Source organism: Sturnira hondurensis, unplaced genomic scaffold (genome assembly GCF_014824575.4).
Source record: "Sturnira hondurensis isolate 20B ecotype Veracruz unplaced genomic scaffold, ASM1482457v3 Scaffold0007036, whole genome shotgun sequence".
NCBI classification, from domain to species: domain Eukaryota; kingdom Metazoa; phylum Chordata; class Mammalia; order Chiroptera; family Phyllostomidae; genus Sturnira; species Sturnira hondurensis.
The window spans coordinates 2,688,188-2,708,043 of NW_028079667.1; the positions used below are offsets into that span (position 1 = coordinate 2,688,188).

Below are 19,856 nucleotides of genomic sequence, written 5' to 3' on the forward strand. Positions count from 1 at the left end.
AGCAGAATTGGAAGTATAATCAGGATCAGTTTAATCCAATGAACTGATTTAGACGTGCACCTTCCCAGAAAAGTGTCTGGTTTCTTGGTTTTCCTTTCTTTCATTGACTTGGCCTACTAACCTAAAAACAAAAAACCTTTCGCCAGCTGGCAGTAAAGAGTGACCCAGGCACCAGGGAAAACAAAATCTGTTCCAAACTGGGACATAATTGTTTTATTAAAATAGATCTTTTAATGAGTGAATCGATACTAATACTATAAACAGTGATAGAAATTTTATTGAATATTTACCGTATATCAAAAGTCATGCTATACCTACATAAAATCAGGGACTGATCTGGACATTGGGTAAAATTTAAAAAGTCAGCCTTGATGTGACTCACTCCTTTACCCAAGGAAACTCAGATTCAAATCCCACAGTGAACTTCTCCCAGCCCCACAGAAAACCCAATGACCGAAGCTCAGAGAGGTAACAAATTCACAGTGTATTACAGAAACACTCCTAAGTTTCAAAGAACATTGTTTCTACAAAAACTATGCAGTCTCAAATGAGTCTTATAGTCTTCATTTAAAAAGAATTAACTTTCTGGGGGAGAAATGAACAATAGAGACTCTAGAAATTTCTGAATATTTTTATATATTTAAAATTTATAATTGCTCTGCATTTTTTCATCTTAGTCTCTCTACTGCTACCTCTTTGTCCTTCCCCATAGAAAGTATAGAAAAAAGGCATAAATTAAAATTTTTAGTAAAATCATCATCATGTCATTACCCATACCCTAGCAATGACAATAATACGTTGACCCGGACCGTGCTCGGAAGTCTTATGTTCCTGAATTATTGTTGCAGTCAGTCACCGAAGTGACCCGTTCATAACTAACTAACCTGTGAGATGTGAGATGTGAGGAACAGCTAAGGGTGGGGGCAGTGAGAGGGTCAGGGAGGAGGATCTGAAGGACCAGAGGTGAGAGATGGATTTGGTAAATAGAAGTTGTGTATAAATGAGATAAATTATTAACCCTAGAAATTCATGTATCATAAATGAAAAGGAGTTGGTGCGTGCAAGTGCAATCAGTTAGTAGATACTTATCAGCTGCTTATTATCAGTTCCTTGGTAACTATTGTGCACATTTTTAAAACACTCTGTGAGTTGTGGTAGATGGAAACTTGCATCATGACCTCCCAAGTCCTTAAAAATGTTTTTCTCACTGTATTGTTTTTAATAAGAAATTATGAGAAATAACTTCTACAAAACCACAAATAAATGTTTCCCCAAGCATTGCTTAGGGGTAAATCCTGATTGATTTTCATAACTACAAGGCATTTTGTCTGTGTTGTTACCTGTGGAAAACTCCCTCTTGTGATAGCAGTGTGTTTTTCATGGGAGTTGGAATCTTTGGTGCTTTGCCAACTTGCTCTTGTTTCCCTGACTGTGTTTGCTCAGCCCCCACCATCGAGTTTGAAGAAGCTGCGTACCAAGTCCGCGAACCCTCAGGGCCAGATGCAACGGCCATTCTGAATATGAAGGTGATCCGCAGAGGGGATCAGAACAGGACATCCAAGATCCGCTGTAGCACGCGGGATGGGTCTGCCCAGTCTGGTGTGGATTATTACCCGAAGAGCCGCGTCCTGAAGTTCAGTCCTGGTAACTGAATGGCAGTCCCCGTCTGTGTGTTTTATTCAATAGAGAACCAGATAATTCAAATTTGAAGAAAGCAATGAAGAGAAAAATGGAAGAGGAAAACAGCCCAATAGCATAAAGTATTTTTAAACACACATTTGAGGTTGTAGGAGTCTTCAAAATTTGTAATTAGTAAAAATGGCAAGGAAAACAAACAGTCCACTGACTTTGGAACATCTTGGCATTTTTGCTTCATTTAAAAGGCTTTTTGGCCCTGGCCAGGTAGCTCAGTTATTTAGAGTGTTGTCCTGATACTCCAAGGTTGCAGGTTCAATTCCCAATCAGGGCACAAACAAGAATCAACCAATAAATGCATAAGTGAGTGGAACAATAAAATCAATGTTTCTCTCTGTCTCACTTTTTCTCTCTTGATCAAATCAATAAGTTTTAAAAATGTGAAAGGATTTTTTTGTTATTGTTTGCCTGCCATTTGATTTAACAATAGGAATACTTGATTTTTTAAAAAAATGTACATGACTGCCATTATTTAACAAACATTGGCATAAACCACTGTGCTGAACCCTTTATGCCGGGGTTACTAAAATCCAGAAGGTGCAGTCTTGGTACTTAAGTGATTTGACATCTACTAGGAAATAGGGTACCTTCTTATGGAGTGCCAAAAAGTGGTTTATACAGAGAGAGCTATGGAAACAAGTCAGAGAACAGAGAAAGATGGGATTGAAGTCAAAATTAGCTGTTTAAGTGTCTGATGTATTAATCTGATGAGAGGAGTGAGACAGGGAAGGGGTTGATTTGTGTGATAGGTTTTTTCACAGAACTTTCTGGAGCAGCATAAGGTGAAAAGGCTGTGGTAGGTGATAGCATCAATTGTAAGGTAGCCAGAAGTGGGCAACAGTGTTATAAGGGCTTTTCAGAGATGCCTTGGCAAGTGGAGGGAGAAAATGACTTCCTCAAAAGTGAGTTTTGAGGTCTCTGTATGTCTCTCTCACCTCCCTGGAGCTTTAAAGAGCTTTTGGCTCTGTCCTTTGTGTGTCTGGTTGGTGTTTGCCGGGAAGGTCGACGCCCTTCTTCCACATCTGTACAAGGATCTCTCTTCCAAGTGTCTCCTGTTGCATTTTCTACATGAGGATCTGAGGGAGATATAGGTCTTAGAAGTAACTGAGCCCAACTGTTCGTAGGAGACGAGGAAGGGAACTTTACTGCCAGGGAAATTTGCATCTTCAGAGAATCATTTTCAGAAAAGGGAGGGAGTTTCTAAGACTCTAACCCTCCCCCTTTAAGGCCAACCACATTCTCAACTTTGCGGAGACTGGCCCGGTAGGCAGCCTTCGAGCTATTATTTATCACTTCTCAGGAGACTGCTTTGGAGGGCGTCTGTATGCAAGCACTCAGCCACGCAGGAGCTCGTGCCTAAGTGCAAAGGGGAAGAAAAATTAAGCAAAAAAAACCCCCACTGTGCCAAGGTGGAGTGTATTTTGGATCATAGATTTTTATTGCTGCCAGCTAGTGTCAGGCAGGGGCCATTAATCCTCATGTGGTGTCAAATAGTAAATCTGCGACACTGAGCCTCTACCAACGGTAGAATTGTGTCTATGAAACGGATTCCCCAACATGAGATAGGGCCAGTGTGATCAGCAGCCACTGCATTCACAGAAAACCTCTCAAAGGAAAGGGACTTTTTAAATATATGAAGGCTGGTGTTAGGTGTGTCACCTAACGTTGACCTCTGCTGTCCTTGTGTTCTGTCCTCGACGAAGGTGTGGATCATATCTTTTTTAAAGTCGAGATCCTGTCCAATGAAGACCGGGAATGGCATGAATCTTTCTCCGTCGTCCTTGGCCCGGATGACCCAGTGGAAGCAGTTCTTGGTGAAGTGACCACGGCCACAGTGACGATTCTAGACCAGGAGGCAGCAGGGAGTCTCATACTGCCAGCGCCACCCGTTGTGAGTTGCTTGACCCGTGGTGGACGTGCTGGTGGCCAGTAGATGAGAACTTAACATAAGTAGGACTTCTGGCGCCCTATACATCTTTGTTCCTCTAACGCCGTGGCTCTCCACTGGGAACCTCTCCCCTGCGATGCCCCCACCCTCCACCGCCAACTCCACAGAACATTTGGCAATCTCTGGTGACAGTGTTAGTTGTTATGACTGTCTTACCAGGTAGTATTAGCATCTAGCGGTAGAGGCCAGAGATGCTACTAAACACCCTACAATGCACAGTTCAGCTCCAATGACGAAGAATTATTTGGCACAAATGTCAGTAGTGCAGAGGATAAGAAATTCTTTCCAACCTAAGAGTAACACCAAACTATGACCATACCTTAGTCTGATAAAAACAGAGAGTACATTCAGTGCAATTGAACTTCTCACTTCTTTGGTAGGACCTAGAAGAGTTAAAAAAAAAGTAATACTCCCCCATATCTATTATTCCGCATACTGGCCACACACATAGAATTAAGTGTCTGTAGAAATGCAGTACTATGCTTCCCAATTTGGGGATGTACGGAATGAATGCACTGACTTTACAATCAGGAAGAAAATGCCCAGAGGTTGCCAAAGGGATTTTAATGCCCATAATAATGAAGCAGTCAGAATGAGTTTCCTAACTTCCCCTGACTAGTCTCATGTTCTAGAAGGATCATTTCAAAATGCATCTCTCATATGACCGTAGAAGAACTATACTACCATTATTTACTTTTATTTTGCCAAATGTGCTTACCATTAACAATTTAATACAACCTTCAAATAGTTACTGCCGTTCATGATATAGCTTTGGTTACAGTGTGCAGGAAAATAAAAGTATTTTTCATGTGAGCAATAGAGCTCTTATTTAAGAATAATACTAATGAGATAATAAAGCTTTTAGCTGGGTAGTAAAAGGATCTTGTCCACTGCCTAAGGTCTGTAGTATCTTTTACGGATGCCTTGAAAAGCATTGTGAACTTCTGTTTTATTTTCAAGAATCCCAGGAAGTTGAGTGATCTTGTGAATCTTGTGAAGCCTTAGTTCTCTGACCTTCCAGACACCAATCCCACGCTGAAGCTTTGTTGCTCCTTTGCAGGTGGTCACACTTTCGGACTATGACCATGTGGAAGAGGTTGCCAAGGAAGGAGTCAAGAAATCCCCCTCCCCAGGCTATCCGCTGGTCTGTGTCACCCCCTGCGACCCCCATTTCCCTAGATATGCTGTCACGAGGGAGCGTTGCAGCGAGGCTGGCATCAACCAGTCGTCGGTGCAGTTCAGCTGGGAAGTGGCTGCCCCCACTGATGGCAATGGGGCCCGGTCTCCCTTTGAGACCATCACTGACAACACACCATTCACCAGTGTCAACCACATGGTAGGTCTGCGGGTCTGGGCCTGGTTATGTAGGGAGAGAACTGGTACTTCTCTTTGTCACTCCCACACTGTCAGACCCCTTGAGGTCCATGTGTGGCATGTAGAATCAAATTAACACATGAGTAAGTATACACAGTACAAGCAGTCTTTTTATTCTTGTGTATAAGGAAGGTAATATAGTGTAGTGGAAAACACTAAGCTAGTACTTGGGCACCCTGTTTACAAATCTTAATTCTGCCTGTTTTTAACTTTGTATGTTAAGAGGTTACTTAACCCCTCTGAGTCTCAGTTTCCTGATCTGCAAAATCAAAATCATCTCACTTTTGCTTAGCCACTTGAAAAGGTCATTGGCAAATCAAATATAAAAGTGATGTATGCCCTGGCTCATGTGGCTCAATAGATTGAGTGCTGGCCTGTGAACCAAGAGGTTCCTGGTTCGATTCCCAGTCAGGGCACATGCCTGGGTTGTGAGCCAGGGCACCAGTTGGGGGTATGTGAGAGGAAACAGATCTATATATCTCTTGAAGATAGATGTTTCTATCCCTCTCTTTATTCCTTCCTTTCCTTCCCTCTAATAAGTAAATAAAATATTTTTTTAAAGTGACCTATAAATAGCATAATAAATCAAAGGTTCTGAGTAAGTACAATTAATAATTATTTGTTGTTCATGCATTCAATAGGTAGTAAGCTGTAAACTCGTTCTACGACATCTATATATCCCAAACTGGTCAGCACATTGATGGCACATAGTAGGGACCGGTTATTAAACAAAAGGATAAAATTCTATTGAGTGATCAGCATTTTACAAAGTCCTGTGGGAGGACATGAAAGGAAGAGGTTCACGATGCAGTTGCTGTCCTCAGAGAGTTAACAGACCAGACCCACACCTCTGCCACAGCCAGAGAGCAGCGGACAGTGAAGGTTTTCCCAGGCTTGGGCAACAGTGCACTCCAGGGACCGCTGGTCACACCAGCAAGTTCATCCTCCTCGGGAAAAGGGCTGAAAGCAGGGAGATGCAGGCTCAGCCCAACATCGGATGCATACTAAGCACTCAGTGATTTTTCATTGAAATTAGTACCCTTAATAATTTTGGAAATTAGAGATTTCTTTCAGACTGGATTTATCTAAATTTTTCCTAGTTGGTACTCACTTTAATAAGTGCATTACTTCACTCTGGCTGGTATGGCTCAGTTGGTTGGAGCATCATCCCATAACTGAAAGGTTACAAGTTTGATTCCCAGTCTCGACACAAAGTTAGGTTGCAGGTTCAATCCTCGATCCCTGATACCCAGTCCAGGCACATATGTACTGGAGTGATCCCCACACCAAGAGCATCCGGGAGGCTACCAATTGATGCTTCTCTCTTATATCAATATTCCTCTTTCCCTTCCCCTCTCTCTCTCTAAAAAGCAATGGGGAAAAATAGCTATTCAAGTTAGGATTAAAAAAAATAAGTGCATCACTTTGATAGGATTATAGTGGAAGAAGCTGTTAGACATAGATGGGAGGCTTTGGATAAAGCAGGGTCATTCATGGCCATGGCTTTGGCACAACCTATTTGGAAAGGGTAGAAGGTTAAGTCTTTTGCAACATAGCCGAACTCAAATTTAAAATATCTTCTATAGTATTAAAAACTTTAAATAGCAAGGCTTAACAGCATATTGTTTAAGTACCCTATTCTTCATTCAACAAAACCATGAAGTGAGCTTGGTCTGACCTGGGCCAAATATACATTTTTAACAGGTGCCAAGTTTATAACTTTACTTTATATTTCACTTTTCCTTCTTGCAGTGAAGTGGTGACTAATACTTTTACCCTGATATCCTTCACTCTATCTTTATTTCCTCAATTATTTATTTCACACCACTGTATTTTACCCATTTTTGTAAGATGCCTTCAATCCTTTCTGAACTAAGTCCATGTATAAATAAATAAATAAATAGTGTTGGCAGCTTGTTAAAACTTTTAATAGAAGAATTTTCTTTAATTTTTTATAGACCTCAGTGCATGTTGTTTTCATGGGTGGAATTTATACGTTTGTAGGTTTGCTTTGTGGGAGGTCTATGGCACACAGTACTGCTAATTAATTATTGCTGTCATTTGCTTCTCTAACCTAAAGAGTTTTGATGACCTCCGTTGCTTCTGCATAGATTGAGTTAAGCACTTTTACAGCCTCTCTATGTCTGGGAGCACGGAAGAATCTGTAGAAACACCTTCAAAGTCCAGTAGGTGTCAGAAGCCAAGTTCTCAACTTCAAGCCTGCACGTTAGTGTAACTCTTGCAATGTGTGTGGTCCTTAAGTGGGGGTTGGAGGAGGGAAAGCAGTAGGAAACAAAGAAAAATAAGAACTCCTGGGAAAGAAGCATCTCTCCTGACACCATGCCCTCAACAAAATTGACTTGAAGGCCAATGACTCTTGCTAAAAGGGCTAAAAACCAGTTGAGTGGTCCTTATGGTGAACCTAACACATAATACAAAGAGAGCAGTACTGTCACTGGTAAGCAGTCACCTCTGAACTGTTGCTTCACACATGTCTGCTTGCCCGTTGTCTGACTTACTGACTTAGGCTTTAAGTCCATAGTGCCTGGCTCCAGGTAGAAAGTCAATACTTACGTGGTAGATGGATGGATGATAGATTGCCTTCACAGATTATTTTGTACCAGGAATTGGTTGTGTCATAACCTCCAGAAGATACGTTTTAAGAAGTTGTTTGAGTAGTATACATATGTCTGAGATGTTTTATTCTTCCTGGTAGGTCCTGGATAGCATTTACTTCAGCCGCAGGTTCCATGTGCGTTGTGTGGCAAAGGCTGTAGACAAGGTGGGGCATGTGGGCACCCCCTTACGGAGCAACATTGTTACCATCGGAACAGACAGCGCTATCTGCCACACCCCAGTGGTTGCTGGGACAGCGAGAGGCTTCCAGGCTCAGTCCTTCATCGCAACCTTGAAATATCTGGATGTCAAACACAAGGAGCACCCGAACAGGTCAGGCTGGTGGTTCCTTCCACAGTGAAAGGGTGGAGTGAATCTCAGCTCTTCTGTGTGTGTTTTGTAGGCAGGGCAGGTCTATGAGTGACACTTCAGCAAAATAGGTGTAGTGGTGATGCCTGGTTCAGAAGAAGAAGGCTAACTTCTTCAAAGGCCCCCTGAGATCTGGCCCCTTGCCTATCCTAGCCTCGTTTCTCTCATCCTGTCATTTTCCCCTTCCAGCCCTCCCGCCCCGACAGAGAATCACTGTGACCTCCCCAGGGCTTCCAACTCTTTCAGCTGCCATGCATTTGCCATGCTGCTACTCCTGACTTCAGCTCTCCCTGCTCCCTGCACTTCGTGTGGTTAAATCCAGTTGTCCTATTGTATGTACCTAGCTCACGGCATTACTTCTAGGGACTTTTTCATTAACTCCTACAATTTAATTTGGAAGCTCCTTCTTCCAGCTCTTCTGGCGTCCATGTTCCTCTTTCAGAGCGTTATCATCACTCATTCTGTCTTGGTCCCCATAATTGAAGGTGAGGGCAGGGACCATGAATATTTAGTTTGTATCCCTTGTGCCTAGAACAGAGCTTCTTGACACCATAGAGGACAGATGGGCTTTTACATTTCCCTGTGCCACCATTATTTTGGTGGAAGATGAATGCTTTTATTTTTTCATAGCAAAAAAAAGAATTCATATATGTTATATGCATTCATTCATTAAACCTCATAATATTTATATATGTGTCTTTATGAGCAACTGAATTCAGAGAAAGGGGTTCATTTTCATGGAAAGAGTAGATTTGAATAAATATGCAGATTCTTATGTTCTAACAGAATAAAATCTATCTTTGTTTAAAAAGCAATAACAGAAATACCCAGAGCACTATTGACTCCTTCATAGCAAAAGAGCCATTCTCTTCATTTTCCAAAATTCTAATTCCTCTTATAAATGTGGGTCTTTGCTCCCAGAGATAAGCTGTAAAGACTCAAAATGCACCTCAATAAATATTCCAAAAATTTGAATTTAAACAATGAAAAAATGTAGACTATAAGTACAGTTCCACTGTGGTGCCATCTGAACCGATATTTATTAAGCTTATATTTTATTTAGAATTATAAACTACGTGCTCTAGAGAAACAAAAGTGCAGGACATGGTTCTAGTCCTGGAGAGGACTAGAACAGAGTGGGGAGGCAAGGTGGAGAGTCTGAAAACACACGAAATAGCAGTCAATGTAAATACACTACAGGCTTTCTGCTATCACTTAGATGCTGAGGAATGTATTGTGTGGGTCAAAAAGTGCATTTAGTTTTTTCCATAACATAAAAGACACATTTTTCATTTTCACCAATAAGTGTATTGGTTTGGATATTTCGAGCATGTCACCTATCTCCCACCATTGGCTTCTAGCTGGGTAGAGGCCAGGGGTGCTGCTAAACATCTTCCAGTGCATAAGGCAGCCCCACAGCAAAGAATTATTTGGCCAAAATGTCAATAGTACCAAGAAACTTTGCAAACCACATTTGATATGTTCAATCAGTCACAGCACCTTCTCCTCACACCACACAAATCTTTTGCATTTCAGTTGTGTTTTTACCTTTCTTGAAATAATAAAGTATAATACACCTAATGCTGCATGTTTTCATCTATCTTTGTTAGTAAAATGGCTACACAATAATTCACCAGCTTTGATAAGTTTTTTGTTTAATGCAAGTTGACATGACAGCTGTCACAATACCATCAAACAAAATAGTTTCAAGTGAAGTTAAAGGCAACTAAGCACTACTGGAGCCATCGCACAGAAAAAACATACGAACTTTTTGGCCAACCCAGCAGATCAGGGGAGAACACATTTCACATTGAGGCCATTGTGAAATGAGAGGGAGAGAGAGAGAGGGAGGTTCTTTCATCTGGGGAAGGACAGTGTGAGCGGTGGGATATTACTATTTCTAAGTCGTGTCCCTGGATGGGGATAATGGCCTTAGCATTTAAGAGCTCAATGATGCCTGTCATTAAAAAAGTATGAGTGTTGACCCTACCCGACCTCCACGCCCTCATGGTGACAAAGAAGGGAGCAGTGCCTGTATCCGTCACTCAGCTTTAGTTCATGAGGACACAGAGCTTCCATTTAAACCAAGAGAAAGCTTTCCAGTAACATGTGGTTGCAATGTTATCTTTCCTTCTATAGAACAGCAAAAATCTATGATTCTTGATTGCTCTATCCATCCTGAGTCTGAGGGATCTCTTGGGAGAAAAAACAACATTACACGTGCAACACACACTCATGTTCAGAGAGAAATCTTACAACATGAAAAGCTTTAGGGAACAAAAAATTGGTGAACTCACTGGTCAAGACAAAGTGGGTTTTGAGAAAGAAATGTACCCTGTGAGTTGTTTATAGCCTGCACCTAATTCTGCCTCTTTGCCCTAGAATCCACATCTCGGTGCAGATCCCGCACCAGGACGGGATGCTGCCCCTCATCTCCACCATGCCCTTGCACAACTTGCATTTCCTCCTGTCTGAGTCCATCTACAGACACCAGCACGTCTGCTCCAATCTCGTCACCACCCGCGATCTCAGAGGCATCGCAGGTGAGGAATGCGTTCTGTGCCAGTGTCCTGTTCCCACTCAGCCCAGTGGCCCTTCGGGAGATGGCCAGGTGACCCCGGTTTTTCGTGTGTTCCCATCCCCACAGTCCGTGTGGTCAGCAGACTTTCTTCTTAGCAGCCACCAAAACCGTCTTAGATTCAGATCCTTAGTCCACTACCTACGCAACTGAAGGGAAATAGCTGGACTCCCCCAGCCATTCTTTTCTTATCTATAACATGATGAAATGATTGATTCCAATGAAGGTGATGATTGAAGGTGTTAGCACTTTTATCTTTTTTTAATTATTTTAATTTTTTCAAATGCAGTTTTTATTTGATAATATTTTTATTGGTTTCAGGTGTGTAGCACAGTGGTTAGACAATCATATACTTTACAGAGTGTCCCCCGCCATATTTCCAGTACCCACCTGACACCACATGTGGTTATTACGATATTATTGACTATGTTCCCTGAGCTGTACTTTACATCCCGTGACCGTTCTGTAACGGCCAATCTGTACCTCTCAATCCCTTTGCCTTTTCCACCCAGCCCCTCAGCCCCTCCCCACTCTGGCAACCACCAGTCTGTTCTCTGGACCTAAGACTCTGTTCCTGTTTTGTTTCCTCACTTATATTGTTCATTAGATTTCACATACAAGTGAAATCATTTGGTATTTGTCTTTCTCTGACTGACTTAAATGTGTTGGCATTTTTAAAATGCCGACCAGGGTAAATTTGTGTTCTTTTTCTCCTCTACAGTGAGCACATTTGGATCTGTGCCCCAAAATCTCATTATCGCAGTATTTTCAGAAAGCTCAGGTGCCCATGTTACATGTTATAGGGTGGGTTCTTCCAGGGGCTGGAGCAGAAATGGAGTCAAGGGCCAGGGTGTTTACTAGGGATCGCCTTGTGTGAAAGGGAAGGGGAGGAGGCAGGGTTGGTATAGGGAGGATTCAAACAACAATGCAACCTGATAAAGCCTTGAGCAACTCTCCACTGAGCTCTGGAGAGAGCCCACCCAGCAGACTTGTCCCACTGTCGGCCCCGAGGGACAGACCTCTCTACTCCACCCCGCTGACTAGGTCGCTGGGTGCTGGCCGCCCCCACTAGGGCGTGACCTTGGGCTGAGCTGCTCTGCAGCCGGTGCAGCCCCAGAGGAGCTGACAGCTGAGGTGGGGGCTTTCCCACAGCACACGTGTCAAGATTCTTTGCTGTACAAATAATCCTGTCTGTTTCCATTTACCTTAGCAAGTGCTCATTAAATGTTCCCTTCCTCCCTTCCAAACTGATGAATCTTTCAACAGTGTTTTTGAAGACAGAAAAGCATTCATATGCTCTTTCATATTCATTAAGCATCATTTGGGGTGGTGACGGTCTTTATATACTAGAAATTAGTTGAGTATAAATTCTTCCTGCCACAGCTACACATAAAAATTTAATTGGTCCACATATGCAGCTGGTGAAAGAAACATACTGTGTTTATAAGCTGAAAGTTTGCACCTCTTCGTTCCTAAACACAATTAAATTCAACGCGTGGGAAAGGAGATCCTAATCCTCGCAGGGCAGAGTGCTGGGAGCTGCTGTCAAACATCCGAAGAAATATATCGGCTCTGTCAGAATTCTGTAGTTGTTTTTAATGCTGTAAAAAGCTCAACCCTGATCTTCTACAGTTGTGTCTGTGTTTAGCTCTGCTGCATAAAGGTCTCCCTTAATTTAAAGTGGGTCAGTTACCTGGCAGCATTTGATCCTATATTTTTGCCTGTGGCAGGGAAGGTTTAGTCAGGCATCATTAGTGAGCTCTTTACTCATTAACATAAAATTAAGACTTTTTTCCCAAGAGTTCAAAAACTTTGGTGGGGGAGGGGTGCGTAGTCAGATGTCTGTTTGGCTTTTCATGAAAGCTGTTTTAATAAAACTTGATCTTAGAAAAATAATAACTTGTCAACAGATTATCTGCATAGTAAATCCATTTCTTCAAAGACTGATTATGAAGCATAGAACCAAACTTGACAGGTGAGACAGGCAGAGCAGTGTGCCTTTTTTTTTTTCAACATAAGGAGGGCCACCAAAGCTCTGACTTTTTTCTTCATGGCATCATTTGTTCACCTTTTCTTCCCCGGTTCCTGCAGCCAGACCCTTAGAAGAGTCTGTGAACCCCGTCACTCCAACACAGGGCAGTGGCAGTTAACCAGCTCCCCTCCCTTCTCCCTGTGTCTGTTGGGAGCCCGGCATCGCTCTATAAATAGAGTCTCAGATGAAGGGAAAGCTCTCTCAGTGCCAAAAGGACGTCTTTATTCTCCCCACCCAGCTTCTGGGCAGCCAACAACTGTGGAGGGGCAAGTCTGCGCACTGAGTTACCGTTTCCTATCGCTCCCTCCCCCCGCAGAGGCTGGGTTCCTGGATGACAAGGTCTACGACAGCGCGGCCATGGGGCCGGGCTATGACCGCCCCTTCCAGTTTGACCCCAGTGTAAGGGAGCCCAAGACCATCCAGCTGTACAAACACCTCAACCTGAAGAGCTGCGTCTGGACCTTTGATGCCTATTACGACATGACCGAGCTCATTGACGTCTGTGGGGGGTCTGTAACCGCCGACTTCCAGGTGGGTGCTCCAGGGCCTTGTCTGAAGGCTGCGTGCACCTGGCTGTGGGGTGAAACCAGTTTGTTCCTGAGCGCTTCGGTTTGCATTTTACATCCAGTGGTTCCCAGAACTGGGCCAACCAGCTAAGGGAGCCTTCTTTATGTCTCTCAAGGGAGACACTAGCAGCCTCCTGGCTGGAGAGAGACTCCTGGAGCCATCTAATCAACTGATTGAAACGTAATGTGGAAAAGGTTCAAATTAGTGTGGAAAAATTTGCTGTCTGATTTAGTCATTTCTATGAAAATCTAATGTTTTCTTGTCTGACTACATATGTTTTTTCTTCCTCTGGGTATATGTTGGAAAGCCAACAAGGTTTATATTTTACAGTAGACTTATTACTAAGTAGATGTGTTCTCTTCTTCCCCACCTGGGGAAATGAGTCAAAATGACAGGTGGTACACTCCGTCTTTTAGAAGGTAAGTAGAACCCCGTCATCCTAAGCCTTATGGGGAGATAATTGTTTAAAACACCTCGATTCCATATCTATTCCAAACTAGCAACCCCTGCAATAAAGAGACCCTTTTAATAGTCATTAAACATTAGTAATAAATGAAAATTTTATAGCAAGAAGCTGTAGTGCTAGGAGAGCAGTTATATCAAAGGGACTAGGCTAGTGGGTCCTCAGGGGAAAAACAATTCTAGAGCAAACTCTATACAAGTTTGAGCAGTTATTTCAAAGAACTAAAAATTACACGTTTGGCCTTCATTTCAAATCAGGTTTAACCACAGTGAAAGAGGGAACTTGCCAGGAGACCTAAAGTGATCATTTTGGGAAAGTGTCTTTGAACCCAATTTGTTTCTTTGTATGCCTCTCATTTTGGTTAACTCTCATTTTGAATACACTGCTGCCCTCTACTGAGTAAAACTTTAAGGCATTCTTAGGTTTTCTTTCCACCTCTGCAATTCTATCGCCTACACTCTTGAAAATGCAAAACTGAGTAATCAGTTTCTCCCCTGGCCCCTCAAAAGTTAGTATTTTCTGGTCTCCATGATTTATGCCCTATTTCTTAAACCGACGTGGAAAGAATATATGCACAGAAATACTGCATTGCTGTCTGTTTAAAAATAGTTGAAACAGCTGATATATACGGTAGAAAGAACATAGCACTTAGAACCAAGCCGTAGTTCCTATCTTTACCAAATTTTAACAGACTTGGATGAGACAGAACCTCTCTGGGCCTCCTCTGGAATAGTCACTAGCAATCTCAACGTGGGAAAGCGTCTAACACAGTAACTGGCACTGAATCCTAGGTGTGCAGGAACATTTGTCAGGGGTGTTGTTCTTTTTTTAAATCAGCAACTAATGTGAAGATTAAAAACAATAAACAAACGGAGGAGGGGGGATCAATTTTGCCAGTCAACTCGGGAAGTTACAGAGGTTCTAGTAACTTCATGTACACAGTTTTACATGTTCCTTCATAAATATTTCACTCATACATACATACATGTACACAGTTAGCTTCCTCACGAAGCCTTCTGCTCATATGTTGTCTTGTTTTCCAGTTTTTGTTCATCACACAGTAAGATAAAAAGTATTGAACCAAATTAATAGCAGTAACACGAACCCTTTTAGAAGAAATGTTCTTTTGGAAGTACAACATTCTGCCTTTTCAAAGTTATTTCAGCATGGCTCTGTGTGAGATGGGAAATTGTCCAACCATACACACTTCTGAGCTGTCTGTTGGTTAAGTTTCCTAGAAGTGATATCAAATCCCACCACCTGTGTTCTGGGTGAAGGAGCGGTGAGTACTCACTGCAACATCCACGTCCGCCACTCATTCGTCCCCAGGCCCTTGGCATCCTCCTGGCCAGGGTTACCTCAGGCCCTCCTGCAGGTCACTGGGAAGCACCGTCAGTGCGGATCAGTGGATCCCGGGTCCGTCTGGTCAGTCCTCTAGGAATAACTATGAGACTGTAAAATCTCAGCCAAGGCTTCTGGTGATTGAGCAGTGGAGACAAAGCTCCTTCTCGCTCTTCAAAAGTGTATTTGTTCAAGTGTCACCTCCTCAGAAAATCCTTCCCAGATCACCTTATCTAAGAAGCCTAGCCATTTCCCATCTCTTTATTTACTTTATTTTTTTAAAAATTGGTGTATCTTCCTTACTAGACTGTGGGTTCTATAAGGGCAGTGATTTTTGTTTTTTCCATTCGGTTTTGCCAGGCTGAGAGCCCAGCTCCTAGCCTGGTAACTGCCATGATCATGGACACTTGATTAATAATTATTAGTGAGTGAGTGGAGGTTGAACTGAGATGCGACGTTCGTGCGCCTTTGCATCCCAGAGAAGAAATAACCCTCCCTGTGTGCACGCGGTTTGCTTGGCAGGTGCGAGACTCTGCTCAGTCGTTCCTGACCGTGCACGTGCCTCTCTACGTGTCCTACATCTACGTGACGGCCCCCCGGGGCTGGGCCTCCCTGGAGCACCACACCGAGATGGAGTTTTCCTTCTTCTATGACACGGTTCTCTGGAGAACAGGTACACCCATTGACATCTTACCTGCTCCTGCCGTATGCTGCAGCATGATGAGAAGGAAAAGTACGCGGCGACTTTTAACAGCAGCTGCATGCTTTACCCTGCTGCTGTGTGGGCAGTCCACGGAGGGCTTCCTGGAGTCTGGAAAGCGGACTGATCTGCGGTTCCTGAAGAACAATGAGGACCATACGGGTTGATGCCGGAAGGCCTCCGGCAACGAGGAATCCGGCCCGTGTAGCCAGGCCCAGAGTAGAGGATGGTCCTGATCTTCCCATTAGGGGTTCAGAGGAGTGGGTGTTCTTGGGAGCACAGTCATAGTCATTTTCTGTGAGCTAAAAATGGTGTGATTCGTGTTTAAGAAGCAAAAAGGGTCTTCAGATTAGATTTGTGGAAACGAAAAAATATATCGAAAGAAATAGCGCACTTGTTTATTCATTTGCCTTAGAGGTTGCTTTTTTGTTGCCTTCTTAAAATTCAAATGAAAGAACCCTAACCCTGCTATTGCTTCAAGGATTTCTGTGCTGAATTTCTCAAATGACCTTCCCCTCAGGCTGACCTCTGGATTGGTGCCGACCCCTCTGCAGGGAGCTCACTCACCACTCATGTCTCCCCACCTGCCCTCCCCCTCAGCTACCACGTGAACCACCCTAAACCGCCAGGCTCTCTCCTCCATTCACTCCAATGGCTCTGAGGGGTTTTTGGGTTTGTTTTGCTTTTTTTCCTATTTTCTGTGTCCTGGACTTCAAAACTCACCCCCAATTCATTTCCCTACTTGCACTGCTCTCGTTTTCTTTCCACAGGTCTCCTGTTTAGTCATGTAAAGTAGAGTCTCTTCTTCTGTTAAATGGTTTAAGCTCAATCATTTATTTGCCTTATATTTGTCACAGGAGTCTGACTTCAGGAAGTTTTCATACTTTGGGTCAGATAAGTTCTTGAGCTTTGGTTTGGTTTTGTTTTTTAACTTCCCCTCCGCTTCCTTCGGTTACCCTTTAGTTTTTGGTCATGCTGAGCTCCCTGGTGTTGTGATTACAACCCCTCACTCGGGCTACAGTTTGCTCACATCATGGCGTCAGAGCCGGCCTTCTGAGCCAGCTGTTAGTTCTCCATTGGTGTGAATACTGAAAGCAGCACCCAGACTTCACTCAGGGTTCTGTCGGGTGCTCAAAGGTATCCTGGTGAGGAAAAGAAAATGGGCCACGAAGCACACGTGTTCTAACGGCATCCTGGAGTAGAGCTGATATAAGACGTTTTAAAAACCATTTTTCCGAGCTCTGGGCCGGGACCCTGCATCTGGGCCGGTGGCACTGGTGGGAACAAAGAGGCTGTGTCCAGGAGCATGGAGCTGTGGGAAAGAACAAAGTATAGTGAACTTTCCTACAACTTTAATTGGCCAGTGGCCCTAAATGGACTCTATGTTCATGTGAATACATGCATCCATTTTTTCTTAAGTTACATTCAAGTGAATGTGTATGTCTGCTCAAAGGACGCGCCGGGCTAGCCCCCGTGTGGGCCAATGCCTGGGAGGCCTTCTCCACGCCCTAACTCGCATGTTTGTGTGTGTTTGCCTGCCCAGGAATCCAGACAGACAGTGTGCTCTCTGCAAGGCTTCAGATATTAAGAATCTATATTCGCGAGGACGGGCGGCTCGTCATTGAATTCAAGACCCACGCCAAATTCAGAGGTAAGGTTGGGGCTGTTTCCCCTGTCTGCTTTTTATGAAGAAACATTTCGAGCGAAGAGGAAAGTTGAAAGGCCAGAACAATGAAAAGCAAAGTGAAGGATTAACACTTTGCTACGTGTGTGTGGCTTACTGGCTTTTTGTCACTCCTTTTGAAAATGAGTTGCAGGCTGCGTGTCAGGTCACCCTGAGTCCTTCAGAAGCCATCTCCTGGGAACGAGGACATTCTCTTACACTTCCCGATCACATTACCACTGCCAAGATACCTGACTTTGATCTAATGATACCAAGTCTCTATTTGTATTTTCTCCATTGTACCCCAAATGTCTTTTCTATTTGTTTGTATGTTAGTTTCTTTTATATCTGTTTATATGAAAGGAAGAATCCAGTCAAGATTCACATGTTACCTTTGGTTGTTACATCTGTTTAGTCCCCTTTAATCTAGAATAGTCTCCCTGCTTCTGTTTACTCAGGACACTACATGACTGCAGTTGAGAAGGATTGTGTTTACAATCGTCTCCTTCCACTAAGAGTGGTAGTAAATGAGATTTCCTTAATCCAAATGCGGTATTTCTATGTATAAACTACTGAGACCTTTCTACCTCTAAGAAACATGTTGGTTGGAATTCAATGCTAAGTTTATTCAGTGTTGCCTGTCACATAAGGGCCCCTGTTAGTCCGAATGTAGTCTTCCGCACCATTTCCTGAAGGCACATTCATGTCGTTCGTAAATCTCTGATCATAGTGACCACCCCAAGTGGGATGATGCGCCGAGGTGAGGGTCTAAGTTTTCCCCACCAGAGTGGGGTGCATTCTAAGGACGACAGGGCAAGTATAACCTTAGCAGTCTGATTGAGGAATATTCAGTTCTAAGACTCGTAGGACATTACCCCAAGCACAATAAAGTCACAAATAAGGGTGTGTGTTTCCCTTCAAAATAGGACAGTTTGTGATGGAGCACCACACCCTGCCAGAAGTGAAGTCCTTCATACTGACCCCAGACCACCTGGGCGGAATTGAATTTGGCCTGCAGCTGCTGTGGAGTGCTCAGACCTTCGACTCCCCGTATCAGCTCTGGAGGGCCACGAGCTCTTACAACAGGTGAACACTGGGGAAGGCACACAGGTGCAGATCGGAAATGGTTGCAGATTCTGTTAGGAGCTTGGGAAGCAGGGCTTTTATTCAAGGGCTGGGTATCTTTTATTTAATTAAATGTATTGGGGTGACATTGGTTAATAAAATCACGTAGGCTTCAAGGCACATTTTTATAATACATGGTTTGTATATTGCGTTGTGCGCCCAACACCCAAAGCGAAATCATCTTCTGTCACCATATATCTGACGCCCTTCATCGTTTACTACCCCACGCCCCACCTCCCTTCCTTCCGGCAACCACCATGCTGTTCTCTGTGTCTGAGTCTTTGTGTGTGGCTTTTGACTTTTTCTTTCAGACATATTTCACTTAGCATGATGTTCTCAAGCTCCACTTATGTTGTCACAAATGGCAGTATTTCATCTTTTCTTATGGCTGAGTCGTATTCCATTGTATATATGTACAACATCTTCTTTGATCAATCATGTAATTTCTATTTTAAAAGGCAAAGAGATAGACACAACACTCTGGCAAATAGAGAAGGCAACAAATGTAGCCCAGATCGGCTTCTGACCCCACAAAATGGGAGGAATTCACCCTTATTGTAAGGATAAGACCAGGCAGGGCATACATTACTTTTACTCACATTCCAATGGCTAGAACTTAATCATGTGGTACTTCTACCTGCAAGGGAAGCTGGGCAGTGTGTCCACCTAAAACCTTATTGAAACAGAGAAATTTCATCCCAGCTGCCATAAGCAGGGAAAATTCAGCGTCTCTGATTATTAGGCCCATCTGCCACTCTTATGGTTCAATGTCCTATAAAATAAATAACAGTGTTTATTCCTTCCCACACCCAGTGTAGAGGTAGAATAGGAATTGGATGAAACAGTAAATTATCACATTTGTGAAAAAGAAGAATGGGGGAAAAAAATAAAACTATTACCAGGAACAGAATAATAGGGAACTGAGAGTCTGTCATAAATATTATCCCCATGTTATATATCATAAAAGTAAGATCTGCATTTATCATGAAACTGTTATTCTAGCTTTATAGCTAAGAAGGGGCAGATTGTCCAAAGAATTATTTTCAAAAAGATTGCTTCAATTATAAGCTTTTGGTCTTATGTCAGGTATTTTTTTGTGTGTAATGATTTCTTTGAAATCAATATACAACAATCCTTAAGAACCGTGCTTTCTAGAAGCTCATAAGACTGTGTGTACATAATACTTCGTCGCAGTTTATGGGCAGAGAAACTGTCCCCATTGAATTCTCTCTGATGAGAACAACTGCAATATCTTAAACAATAAAACAGACAAGCAAATAAGTCCTCTGCACCCCCACCACCACCCACTAAAGCCCAACTCTTTATGCAAGGCCCATGCCCTCCCTACTAGCTTCATCTGAAATCCAGCCTTTTCACCACAATGA

The 19,856-nt window shown here is 43.1% G+C and overlaps 1 protein-coding gene across 1 annotated transcript in view; it reads left to right on the forward strand.

The window, feature by feature from the left end:
- The window catches only part of FRAS1 (Fraser extracellular matrix complex subunit 1), a 425,396-nt gene that overhangs the window by 386,121 nt on the left and 19,419 nt on the right, over positions 1-19,856 (forward strand). The window contains exons 61-69 of the mRNA XM_037051016.1: positions 1,444-1,644; positions 3,399-3,586; positions 4,704-4,979; positions 7,734-7,966; positions 10,385-10,545; positions 12,929-13,143; positions 15,506-15,656; positions 17,227-17,334; positions 18,273-18,432. Coding sequence (XP_036906911.1) covers positions 1,444-1,644; positions 3,399-3,586; positions 4,704-4,979; positions 7,734-7,966; positions 10,385-10,545; positions 12,929-13,143; positions 15,506-15,656; positions 17,227-17,334; positions 18,273-18,432 — 1,693 coding nt within the window. The remainder of the gene's footprint in view (positions 1-1,443; positions 1,645-3,398; positions 3,587-4,703; positions 4,980-7,733; positions 7,967-10,384; positions 10,546-12,928; positions 13,144-15,505; positions 15,657-17,226; positions 17,335-18,272; positions 18,433-19,856) is intronic.